This window comes from Pygoscelis adeliae, unplaced genomic scaffold, assembly GCF_000699105.1.
Source record: "Pygoscelis adeliae isolate BGI_AS28 unplaced genomic scaffold, ASM69910v1 Scaffold343, whole genome shotgun sequence".
Classification (NCBI taxonomy): Eukaryota; Metazoa; Chordata; class Aves; order Sphenisciformes; family Spheniscidae; genus Pygoscelis; species Pygoscelis adeliae.
The window spans coordinates 905,511-918,331 of NW_008824402.1; the positions used below are offsets into that span (position 1 = coordinate 905,511).

A 12,821-nucleotide genomic window follows, 5' to 3' on the forward strand; every position below is an offset into this window, starting at 1 on the left:
CAGCCGCTCTTGCCCCACCTGGTTGGGGGACAGGCCCCTCAGGGTGCCCTGTGGGGGGCACGGGGATGGTGTGCATGGCAGCAGTGGCATTGTCACCCCAGAAATGCCGCCAGGCAGCAGGGAGTCATGGGGAACGGCTCCTGCCCTAGCTGCATTCCCAAACAGCACGGCCACAGTGTGGACCCGGTTCTCTGCAGGACTTCCCTGAGCTGATGAGGTACCTGGGATCCCACTCTTTGCCCACCAAGCGCTCCGACTACGCAGCATCCCCTGTCCCTTTGGGTCCATCTCCTCCCCATGGAGGGAGCTAGGGACGAGAAGGAGCCTCACCATCCCAGGGTGCTGCCAGCACCGTGAGGAGCTCTGCCCAGAGGTGAACCAGCATCACCCATATCTCCCCATCCCTGCCAGGGGCTGTCCTGGGGCTGGTGGCTGTTGGAGCCCTGGCATCCTCCTCCAGCTGGGCTACCCCATCACCTCTTGCTCAACCACCCAGATAAAGCAGTTTCCTCTTGACGGTTACTGAGACCTGTGGGATGGAGAAGGCTGTCCCAGGGTCTCCCTTGCCAGAGCTGCAAGTCTGTTGAGGGTGCCTGGCCCTGTGTTGCCCAACAGCAGGAGCTGGCCAGGCTGCTTGTCGTGCCTACAGCCCACCGCATCTCACCTGCCGAATGCTGCTGTGCTCATGTGGGTCCCAGCTATCCCTCTTCCCTGTCAGGTCCCCAGGCCGAAGCAGGCGTGCCAGGGAAGGGCTGGAAACACACGGCAGTGTATGCTTCCCATGGAGGTGGAGAGCATCTTGGGCTCCCCCAAAACTAGACCATGTTCCACCGACACAGGGTATGGGTGTCCTCTGCTTGGTGCAAGCAGATGGCTGTCGGTACCATGCCCAGGGTCACCAGTGGGTGCCTGTGTGGGCTGCAGTGCTGCAGGCGTCCTGGAGGGTGAACATGCTGGGAGCTCTCCCTATGCCACCCGCCTGGATGCAGGGGCTGGGGGCCCTGGTTCCAGGGCAGCTGAGGATCCAAAACCCATCCCTTGCTTACGGACCATCCGTCAGGGGTCCACCCAGCCCCATGGTATCTCTCAGATCTGCCTTTTCTTTTCCAGCCGCTTCTCCTCCGATGGCTCCTTGATTCCCCGGGACCTGAGGGCCCCCTGTGTCCGCTCCCTGTGCTTCAGGACAAGGGCTTTGTGGCTGCCACAGCATGGTACAAGCCTGCTTGGTGTGCTCCAGAGTTCATAACGGCAGCCTGACAACCTGGGCAGCCGGGGCAGACATGGACAAGACAGACAAGCCTAGTCCCTCTGCCAAGAAGCACGTGCGTCTTCAGGAGAGGTGAGTGTGGCTGGACAGTGCCTGCAGCCCGAAACCTGTGCTGCCCATCTCAGCCCAGACAGTGCCCATGGCACTGCTCATCCCCAGGGCTTGGGTTCCCCCAAACTTCCTTCCTCCGGCCCTGCCAGCCTGCTGCCTGACGACTTGTGCAGAGCCAGGTCTGAGCGTGGAGGCAGCCCTGACCCCTCCCAGCCCAGCCCGGGCCAAATATAGACACTGTGCTTTGAGGGCTTTCCAGCAAAAAGGTGAAATGACCAGCTAGTTCCTTGTTCCTCCACCCCCCTGTCTTCTGGGGTCTCTACCTGGCCCCTTTCTTCATCTCCTGTTATCCTCTGCCTGACTTTTGCTCGGTGTGGGGTGGTTTTAACTGGTGATATGGAGGGATGGGCTGCCCTCCTGTCCCAGGGTAGCAGAGGGTCAGCCAGGGACCCCTTTGCCTTGCAGAAGGGGCTCCAATGTGTCGCTGATGCTGGACATGAGCTCACTGGGGAGCGTGGAGCCCATCCAGCCTGTCTGCACACCGCGGGACATCACGCTGAAGTTCCTGAGGACATCCAGCCACGTGCTGAGGAGAGAGGAGCTCCAGCAACACGCCCAGAGCCTGACAGAGCTCGAGGAGGAGTTTTCGGTACGACGTTCCCCTCCCCTCTCCCTCCTCACATGAGGGCTGGCAGGGGCTGGCAGTGGGGGGGACTGGCAGGGGTGGACATCTCCGAGGGAGGCTCCGAGCCCAGCTGTGCCCCACAGCACCAGTGGCAGGGAAGACAATGTGGGTAAACAGGGGTGAGGGGTGCCCTGGTGCACACAAGTACCCCTTGCGTCCCTGGAAAGCCTGTCCTGCCCTCCCGTGCCAAGCTCTTCTCCCAAGGTGGCCTCTCTGGAAGGTGTCCCACCACATCTGGACTAAGGACAGGGCTCATCCCAGGAGCTGACATCTCTGGTGATGCTGCTAGGTCCCGGGGCCAGCCTCTCATTGCCTGGGGGACCAGCTCTGCCACAACGAGAGGACACAAGCAGCAGCAATGGAGTTTTCCTCATAGTTGTTCTCTCCTCCTGCAGAAAATCCCACCCAACTTTGTCAGTCCGGAGGAGCTGGAGATCCCTGGACGTGCCTCCAAGGACAGATACAAAACCATCCTCCCCAGTATGTGCTACTGCATCCCTTTGCCTCACGTTTGCCCAGGTGCCATGTGCAGGGAGGGGCGTGTGTGCACACGTGTGCGTGTGTGTGCGTGCATGGATGTTTGTGCATGGGAGAGGGGTGACTCAGAGCAGCCCTGGCACCAGGGTGGGCACTCTTGGTGTTCCTGCTGTGCTTGTTCCTGCTCCCCATGTTGCAGGAGCTGAGTGCTGTGTTGCAGGGGGTGTACACTGTGTTGTGGGGTGGTATGTGGGGAGCTACTCCTCGGGGTGTATTCCCAGGGTGTGCAGCGTGTGACAGCCCAGCCTGGGTTGCTCCCTGCCACTGTGGGGGCCTTACATATTCCAAGGGCATGTTGCCGGGGGTATAAAGGCTGAGAACATTATAGGAGGACTTGTTAGGGCTCTAGTCAGGCACTGTGGGAGGGCCCTGGGGGGCTATTGCCTGGCGGGTGAGTTATCCCACATGCCTACTGCGGTACAGGCAGGTTTGGGCATGTACCATGGCTGTACCCTGCCATGGTAGTGAAGGTGTAATAGGGCAAGAAGGGGCCCAAGGGAGGGTGCAGACAGCTCCAAGCATGGCATGGAGCTGGGAGGACTTAGACTCCAGCCTCTGGAGCTGAGGCAGGGAGGATGGGCAGGGTCAGGCTCCAAAAGACTGTCCCTGGGGTAATGCCTGCCATTTCTTTCAGATCCTGAGAGCCGGGTCTGTCTCAGGAGGGCAGGGAACCAGGATGAAGACAGCTACATAAATGCCAACTACATCACGGTGAGTGTCCTGCCTGGCTGCAGAGCAGGTGATCTCCCAGGTCCTGCAGCCCACGGCTCACAGGGCATCGGGCTGCAAACTCCTCGGTGCTGCAGGTGCCACACTGGGACCCACATACTGGGGCACTGACTGTCACCCACTGTCCTGTGGCTGCCCTGGGGTAGCAGCCTGAACTCGCCACCCCTTTCTGAGCTGCAGAGATGCGGCTCCATCCACGCAGGGCAGACACACTGTCCCTTTTGGTAGGAAAGCCTCACAAGGTGGCTGCTTTCGGCTCCTGCTGCTTGGGTGGGTTGAGCACCCGTATGGGCTCCCTCGCAGTGGCTTCTCCATCTCTTCCTCATGCACTAGTCCGTTGTCTGCTAAGGCCACAGGACGCAAGCCATGTCAACAGAGCATCGCAGCCTGGTGCTGTTCAACCCTTGTACATCCAGGAATTTCCTCTCCGCTCAGGGGGTTTGTTGCAATTTCCCAAGAAGAAAGCTAATGAAGGGGAGGGCATGGCTTATCTTTGACACCCGATGGGGTCCCTTTCCAGAGACCGAGAAATCCCCAGACACAAGGGGTGTTACTTCAGGCAGCCTGATTTATGATAATCATCCTCCTGTGCAAATGACCCCTTCCAGGCTGCAGTCTCACTTGTGCTGAACCATACATCACCCTAAAACAGGCTCTTGTGTCAGCCAGGTACCAGCTTTGCCTGGTTGGTAGGCTTCTTTCTGAGCAATTCATCTCATTTCAGCATCCTTCCCCTTGGGACAGGCCAGGGGCGCTGGGGAGCAGGGGTGGCTCCACAGCCACTCTGGGTGTGTGGCAGCGAGGAGAGCGTGGGAATGTGGAGTCAGAAAAGTAGCCCACAAAACTGCCCTCTGGTATGATGGACAGACCCCTGGAAGGTGGTCTGAGGGCGCAGGTTGGAGCTGGAGGGCATTTAGAAGCATTTCTTTTCTGATGGTGCTCATGGGCGTGAACCAATGAGGCATCAGCGGTGTGAGCTGCCAGCATCCTGCGGTGAGGGTCAAAGTCTGACTTTGGACACAGGAGCACCATGCCTAAAACTGTTGGGAGGCTTGCTGGTCCAAATGAGGGTTTGAACGTGGGCAGCAGAGGACTACTTTTAGAGTAGTCTTCCTGAGGGAGCCTGGCAGCATGCAGCTCCACATCGGGTGACCCCATCACCCTGTCCATATGCATCACTGTGTACATGAAGCACGTGGCGTACTCTCCATCTCACACGAGTGCTAACAAAAATGCACAAACACTGCCCCTCCCTATCTCGCACACATGTGCACATATATTTGCGCACACCTGAGCACACGTGTGCTCACACATCCCTGTGTGGAGCCGGTATTTTCTGACCCCTTCCTTCCACTTACCTCTCCAAGGGTGTCATGGTGCAGGAATTTGTGGGCACATCAGCAAATTAGCAACCCAGCCTGCTTCTGGCATGCTTGGGAGGCACAGCGAGTCTGGAAGAGCTCTGCAGGTATTTGATCACATCAGCCCCCACCTGCAATTAAATGTTTTTGAGCACGAGGAGCAGGTGGGGGGAAATTCCCAGTGTTGACACCTCCAGGTCTTACTGCAAGTCTCCTTCTGAATGGAAAATCATGTTTCCTAGGAAAAAGAAATAATCTTGAGGCATGAGAAAAGGACTATACAAAAAGTTCCTGAAAATGTTCCTGCCCCTTGGCTGGGCCAGTGCAACTTCTTGTAGGACCAAACTGTTAACAGGATTGCTGGAAAGACCTGGATTAAATCACAGGGGTTTAGGTGCATTTTTAAGTGAGATCTCTTTTGACGAAGACATAAAGCTCCTCCCAGAGTGCTGTGTACTCGCTTTTCCAAAAGCTGTGGGTGCTGTGGGTGCCTCTTCCAGCATCCCCAGGGCATCCTCAGCTGCGTCCCTGACTCCTGGCTGTATTGCCAAATTGCATCTGCAGCTGGGAGCTGGAGTAACACGTTACTGACCCCGTCACTTTCCCACACCTCTGCCTGTGCCTGCCCTCCAGCTCCTGCCTGCTGCTGCTGCATGCTCTCCCCTCTGCTGGGCCAGCAGCACTGCCCATGAGGCCATGGTGTGAAGCAGGAGCTGAGCAGGACTGAGAGCACCTCCAACCTTTTCTATTTCTTTGACAATTTTATACTGGGGGAGGCAGAGGATGCTTGGAGCTGTGAAACAAAGTCTGGGGCAGAGGTAGGGCAGGGGCCTGTGCCAACCCCCCCTCCAGGTGTTCCCAGACCCAGCCTTCCCACTGCTGGGCACTGCCACGTCCCCTCCTGAGCCTGTCGGGGAGGCAGCACTGGTGGGACCCAGCTGGGACTGGGAGAGAAGCGCCCTCCCTGCATGAGCTCTGCCTTGCCAAGGTGTCCATCACACCGGCTATCGTCACACCAATAACCTGGGGATGTTTGCAAGGAGCTTGGGTGCACATGGCTTGCTCCATGGGTTTGTTCCTGGATTGCGGGACTGGGAGGATGGAGAGGAGGTCTGGTAGTTCCTGATCAGGTCTATAAAAGCATTTCAAGGACAGGTTTAGTAGGAAATAGCCCAAATGGTTCAGCCTCTCACCTGCAGAGAAAGACAAGCACCATGAGAGCTGGGGTGGCCTGGAGACAGGCTCCCCTTGCACAACAGGGTCCCTCCCAGCATCACTGATGGACCATGTGCTCAGCAGGGCTACGCGGGGCGGCCCCGGGAGTACATTGCCACCCAGGGACCCATGCTGAACACTGTGACCGACTTCTGGGAGATGGTGTGGCAGGAGGAGGCGCCCCTCATTGTCATGATAACCAAGCTGCAGGAGCGCAAAGAGGTACTGTTGTCCCTCCCCAGGCCTAGGCACAGCACCCCAGCCAGGAGCAAAGAGTGGGGTGGGGTAATAACACCAGTAAAGGGTTATGTGAGACCAAATGTGGTGTCTGAGCACCTCCTTGCTTTCTCTGCTTTGCTCTCAGAGAGTACCCCTGATCGATCACACATGGAGGAGAGCCCCAGGGCTGCAGCCTTGGGCCCATCCAGCAAAGCCTCTCCTCCTCGTGTGGCCTCTCGTGCTCTGCGCATGCTTTACCAGCTGGGTAATAGGATAAAGAGATTAGGGCAACCCCTGGGAGAAGGAACGCAGGCAGCCGTCAGCAGTGTCCCTCCAGCCCCGAGCAGCTCTCCTCCTAGGCTGGGAGCTCTCAGCCAGTAGATCCAGGCTGGGATGGGAGCCGGCAGCACTGGGCCCTGCGTGGCAGCCGCTCTGTGCTTTGGCTGGGATCCCTGGCTCGCTGTCCAAGCTGCACCTGCCTGGGGGAACTCACCCTCTCTTTCCTGGCAATGTCCTTCCTCCTTTCTGTCCCCAGCTGGTGCAGCATCCCTGTGGCCTCCACTGGGCAGGCTGGGTCCTTCTGGGTCTGGCAGGACATGGCACAGCTCCTGTGGGGCTGGGGAGAGCCGTGCAGCCCCGGGGTCTGAAAGCCATATGGCAGGGCATGGGAAAAGGTGCAGGGGGAGCAGGTGTGGGGGAGAGGGATCTATCCCTTCCTTAGCTTCCCCTCTGTATCACTCCACATCCACCTTCCCCGCTCCCCCACACCTCCCCACGTGACGCCCCTTCCCAAGAGCACTGAGCAAAACATAGCTCAAACATCCACTGGGTGCCTTGAGCATCTCCACAGCCATGAACCCTGCCTTGTTCTTTCAGAAATGTGTCCACTACTGGCCGGAGAAGGAGGGCATCTATGGCCCCTTCACCATCCGCGTGCAGGGGGTGAGCGAGTGCGTGGAGTACGTGGTCCGGGATCTCTCTATCCAGGTGGGTTTGAGCTCCACCCTGGGGTCAGAGGGGGAGCCCAGCAGGGCCTGGCAGTGCCCCCGACACTCCCAAGCTCTCTAGCGGGGTGGCAACGCTGTGTGACAGGAGAGCAGAGGGTTCATGGCTTGGAGAGCTGGATCTTATGAGCCCCCTGCCAGAGGAGGGGTCTGCAGAGCTCCTGCCTGCCCGAGGAGGCCGAGAGGGAGTAGGACCCAGCCCTGGAGGGGAGAGGAGAGGGGGTCAGCTGGGGACAGCTTCTCTATTAGCCCTTTGCAGTTTGCACTGTGTCACTGGGCTCTGCCCCATGGGCTCTCCGTAGTCACCCTGGGCTAACACTAGCCAAAAAGATCTTGCTGGCTTTGCCTGGACTGTGCGGACAGTATTGGGACACTCTGCATCTGTTCCCGTCTTCTGGGATGGACACTTCCCAGTGTCCCTGGCCCAGGGGTCTCTCCTGGGTGTCTGGCAGAGGCTCAAAGAGGGATTTGGGAGGAGAGCAGATGAGATGGGCACAGGCTGCCCGGCCTCTGCTTGAGCTGGACTCCATGCCTTCATTTTGCCCAGCCCAGCGAGTCCGTGCTCCCGCGTCCTAATTTCTCTTTCTTCTGTGCTGGAAAAGCTTGAAGGTGAATGCCGCCAGGTCAAACACATCCTCTTTCCTTCCTGGCCGGACCAGCAGACACCCGAGTCAGCCAAGCCCCTGCTGCACTTGGTGTCCAAGGTGGAGGAGACTCTCCAGGCTCCAGCCAGCCCAGGGCCCATCGTTGTGCACTGCAGGTAAGAGCTTTCCCCTCACCCGAGCCCCTGTGTGTCCTTCACCTTGGGGTCAGTCTGCAAATGCCGGAGGGGAAAATCCCACATGTGAATGCTCATGAGCTGGTCCCACTGTGGTGCAGAAATCCCAGGGCATGGCATCCCCATAGCAGAGTTTTTCAACCAGCAACTCCTGTCCTGGCATCAGGATGGTGGCATTAGCATGGTGCATACTGCCCTGTAAAGAAATCTGATTTGCACCTGGTTCTACGGACAGCGAGGTGGGAGCAGGAGAGCTCTGCAGGGTCGGGACCCAACCACCAGACCCATGGCAGATCCATGGCTCAGGTTCCTGCTTCCTCTGCCGCTGAGCATGGCCTGCGGCTCAAATGTGAAGCTGTTTTTCAGGGCAGCCCTCCTGGAGGAGGTGGCCTCTGTGTGTTTTCTCTCACTGCTAAGTGAATTTGGGGACAGTGGAGCAGAGCGCCCAGTTGTCCCTATGCAACACACTCAGCATGTGATGCTGCAGGCTGGCCTGTCCCAGGTCAAACCACTTGGTGCCTGGGTTTAGAGCACAGCTGGGAAGGGAGGTGAAGGGGCTGCAGAGACCACTGCACTGCACAGGGATGGGGAGCACAGACTGGTTTTGTGCTTCCGGAGTGGCCTCAGCTGGGCCGTGCAACATAGCAGGACCCCCTTGCCATGGCAGAGTGACGCCAGCCCATGTCTTTTGGTGTCTGGCTAAGAAAGTTGGTCTAGCACCTGGGACCAGGACCCCAGCATCCCTCTAGGAAGAAATCATGGCAGGAAACCAATCCAGGAGTATGTCCAGCTCAGACAGACCAAAGTCCAGGCAGTGGATGTTGTCGGTGCTCAGCACAGCTGTGTCTGTCCCGCAGTGCAGGCATCGGCCGGACGGGCTGCTTTATTGCTACCAGGATCGGGTGCCAGCAGCTGAAGGACAAGGGGGAGGTGGATATCCTGGGAATCGTGTGCCATCTCCGCATAGACAGGTGGGTGCTCAAAGCAGGCTGCTCCTTGGAGGGTCCTGCTGGGTGCCAAGCCTGGGAGGAGGGATATGGGAGGGATGGGGGGACAGGCATCGTGAGGGGACATGGCGACAATTTTTGATGGAAACCAGAAGGGTTGCTGAAAGATGCAGATGTAGCGACAGCAAACGATTGCCCAGTGCCGGGCTGGTTTTGCTGTCAGGGCTATTGTAGCTCTGAGAACCCGAGGACGTGAGGGAGAGGAGAGCGGCTCTGAACCTGGCAGTTGCTCTGCTGGAAAGCTCAGCCACTAAATTCAGAAACACTTGATTTTGCCACTTTTCAAGAAGTACCAGCAAAAATTAGAGCCAAATCAGTTGCTAATCCGCATTTTGAACAGCCCGACGATGGTTCTGAGCCCAAATACTCTTTGGGCAGCTCTGGCACCTGTTTCAGATATACCTGGGTGTGGCGGGTGAATCAGGAATATGTGTGCCCTGGGAGCAGGGAGCCAGGGACGGGGTTGTGGGCTTCGGCGAGGTGTCAGTGGGACCTGCCTTTCCCTTGCAGAGGTGGGATGATCCAGACGAGCGAGCAGTACCAGTTCCTCCACCACACACTAGCTCTCTACGCTTCCCAGCTGCCGGAGGCAGGAGGCCACTAGCGCAGGGCTCCCACTGGGTTGCCGGCTCCCTGCTCCGACCTCTCCTGCCCCAGCCTCGGGGACACGTCCACCAAAACAAACCCGAAAACAAACTGCTGCCGCCGGGCTACAGAGCAGCAGCACGAGCATCCCTCAGGATGAGCACAGATGAGCAAACCCATGGGGATTGTGGCCTTGCGACCCTGGGGACCAGCAGGATTTGGCAGGTCCACGAGGGATTCAGTGGGTGCTCGAGGTGGCCGTTGCTGCTGGCTCAAGGCAGATTTCACCCCTGGAAAGAAGCTTTGGCTTTTGAAACGTGCAACGTTTTATCCTCAACCAGAAGAGCGAGCTGTGCAGAGGAATTGAAGCTGGGTGAGCGCCGGGCGCACGGTTTGCCTTTTAGCTGCACAGAAATGTTTAACCCGTTAGATGCGGAGCTGGTACGATTACTCTGCAAATAAACAGAGCCTCTCTCCTGACCGTGTATTGTCTGTGGGCAGAGGCTGCACTGCGTGCAGGGCTGGGCTTGCTCCAAACACGCGCCATGATGCTCTTCTTTCTAAAGATACACCTTGATGATTTGGTACAAAAGGTGCGCAGCTGGCTGTCCTCGTTACGTGGCTTGCTTTCCTCTCCACCTTCGGCCAACACCTTCTCAACGGCCTGAAAGTAGGGGAGATTCCTAAGTGCGTCTGCAGTTTTGCAAGCAACATGTTCCAAATTGTCTTTTGTTGCACGAGGGTGGGGGTTTTGCATTCTTGTTTTTTTGCTGAAATTAGAACAAAATAATATTTAGGTTTTTTTCACTGATAAATTCAGGGGAAAAAAAGGAAGAAGAAGGCGAAACATTTTGGCACAAAGCATGGAGATGGAAATATTCTGTAAAATATTTCAAAGCCATTTAAAACTGGCCTTCAGCTGATGGGCATTGCACACCCTGTTGGGCAGTGAGGACTGATAAGGAGCTGAGGGCTGCCTAGCCTGCCCATGCCCACAACCATGACATGGCCTGCTCGGTGGGTGACATCCAGGGAAAAAAGGGTCAATCTTCTTGCTGAGGGTGTCTGAGCTTGCCTCGGCTCCTGGAGCATCCCCAGATCAGGGCTGTGTGCATGGACCCCCCTCCACTGCTCTGAGGGTCCCCAAAATGCAGCTGAATGGCTGCCCAATGGTTTTGCCCCAGTCCCTGTTGTTCAGGTTCTGTGGCTTTCTTGGGAGGAGAAATAATTGAATAAAAAGAGAAGTTTCATCCTTAACTCTGCAGTTCTCCTGTCTTGTCATCAGTCCATCAGTCCAGGAGGGGGGTTCCACAGGCCTGTGTGTCCCCCGCCAGTATCCCATCCTCACTGCTCCTTTCCTTGCTCCTCTCCTGCCCCTCTCCATTTACTCTCTATAAAAGCAGTAAGTGAGCAAGTGAATCAGCCTTGTCCAAGGATGAGTAGTGAGTCAAAGTCAGTTTCTTCTCCCTAATCTCGCTGAGCATAAGTAGCAAACCCAGTGGCAGACCAGACATGTCCCACTGTGCAAAAATACCCAATATCACAGAAATTATCATGTATCGCTGAGCCCTGGTAGTTCCTTATTAGTTGTTCTCATGTGTTTGCAGACTCTCCTGATAGAGTACTTACCAGGGCACTTGCTATAGCACGATAAAGCCATGTTGAAGCATCTGCTCACTGCAAGGAGCAAATCTTTTTGGAGAAATGTCTCCGAGAGTGGATGGAAGAGTGACAGACAGTGAGACACCCTCTGCTAGCACAGCCCCCTCCCATGGCACCAGGAACAAACCCACTCCCTGGCCCTGCAGCAGGAAAAAACCCAAATCTGAAGTAACGTCCTTCCACCTACAGCATCTGGATTGCCCTGGCAGAGCAATCTCCCTGTACTGGCCACCAGGTTAACCCTTCCTCGTGCCACTGAGCCTGCCCAGCTGGGCACTGCTGGGGGCACCTCGGTCTCTGCGGGGCTCCTGCCTGGTGCCTGGGCTCTTGGAGAGACCGCGGAGCCTCCACAAGCCCCCTGAAGGTCAAAGCATGGCTCAGGACTTTGCCTTCTCAGTTAATTTCATGTCACGCTGTTGACTTTGATGGTGTCTCTGAAGCCACCAGTGGAAGTTTTGAGCTCATCTGAGGCAGGCTTTATTCAGCTGGCCTTCGGCATCCTCCTTCCCGAGTCTTTCCTCCCCACATTGCCATCAGTCAGGGGAACTTGAAGAGCCTGCAAACTGCAGCAAGGCACGGTCTTTGCCCGCACTCCCTGGACAGCAGGACATGCACCGTTTTTCTCATGCTTTCAGTTTATTATCAAGAGAAGAGTTGCTAGAGCAGGCTTGCAGCGAGACCTGTGTTGAGGGACTCCCAAGGCACGCAGGAGCAGGGATGGGACCTGTGGCCGGGCAGGGGGTGTTGTCACCCCCTCTCAGATTCCCCATCGGGTGCTGGGAGTTTTACCAGTTCAGCTGCCTGATGCAGATTATGATCAGTTAAGCAGTTTTCCTGTCTCTCAATCTCAATTTCTACCAGCTCTATCTGTTCAAGACACTTATCAGGCCATTACCACTCACTATCTGAGTATCTCTCCATCCTCCCTGTATATATTTCCCAAGCACTCCTCGGGGCTATGCTGGGCTATTCCCTGTGTTATTGCAAAACACCGTTCCAGGGCTCACCCAATGTCAGGGGTGAGGTAGAGTGTTTGATCTGGTCTGGCTGTGTCAGGCTTACACCTATGTCCTGGGAAACTGCTTCACCTTGTCCATAAAGACCATGGGGTGCCCAGCAGGCCCAAGGACAGGAATCACTCCAAAATCTCACATCTCCCCATGCCCCTGGCTGAGATTAAGCCCCTGAGCTTGGCCAGGGCCAAAGTTGTTCCTGTTCCTCATTCCCCTCCCTTAAAATCCCAGCATGGACCCAGCTGCCTTTTTCCTTCTCATGGCGTTTCTGTGCTTTGCTGGAGGTGCAGCCCAGATGACCGGGCAGGGAGCTGGTGCTGGGGTCCCTGGGCTGCAGACTCCTGCGAAACATGACCCCAGCAGGCCAGGTCCTGCTCAGGGTTCAGGAAACGTCCTTTCTCAACGTGACTGTAATTTTGGCCTGGGGTTTCCCGGGCTGGTAATCCATTTCCTACACTTGTGACAACTCACCAGGCTGGAGGTTGGCGTAGGATGGTGTGCTGGTTTTGGCTGGGATACAGTTAATTTTATCCATAGTAGCTAGCATGAGGCTCTGTTTTGGATTTGTGCTGAAAAGAGTGTTGATAACACCAGGGATGTTTTAGTTACTGCTGAGCAGTGCTGACACAGCGTCAAGGCCTTTGCTGCTTCTCACCCCACGCCACCAGCGAGCAGGCTGGGGGTGCACAAGAAGTTGGGAGGGGACAC

General features: G+C 56.8%; 1 protein-coding gene across 1 annotated transcript; it reads left to right on the forward strand.

The window, feature by feature from the left end:
- Nucleotides 1-1,208: 1,208 nt before the first annotated feature.
- Nucleotides 1,209-9,521, forward strand: PTPN7 (protein tyrosine phosphatase, non-receptor type 7). Its single transcript, XM_009320367.1, has 9 exons — nucleotides 1,209-1,339; nucleotides 1,784-1,967; nucleotides 2,399-2,483; nucleotides 3,175-3,251; nucleotides 5,930-6,067; nucleotides 6,941-7,051; nucleotides 7,671-7,828; nucleotides 8,704-8,817; nucleotides 9,364-9,521. The coding sequence occupies exons 1-9, from the start codon at nucleotides 1,209-1,211 to the stop codon at nucleotides 9,455-9,457; spliced, it is 1,092 nt and encodes a 363-aa protein (XP_009318642.1). The 3' UTR covers nucleotides 9,458-9,521.
- Nucleotides 9,522-12,821: the final 3,300 nt, after the last annotated feature.

Coding starts and splice junctions, on each gene's coding strand:
- PTPN7 (XM_009320367.1), top strand. CDS start 1,209: ATGGTACAAGCCTGCTTGGTGTGCTCCAGAGTTCATAACGGCAGCCTG. Junction 1,968..2,398: donor AGCTCGAGGAGGAGTTTTCG/GTACGACGTTCC, acceptor CTCCTCCTGCAG/AAAATCCCACCCAACTTTGT. Junction 8,818..9,363: donor TGCCATCTCCGCATAGACAG/GTGGGTGCTCAA, acceptor TTTCCCTTGCAG/AGGTGGGATGATCCAGACGA.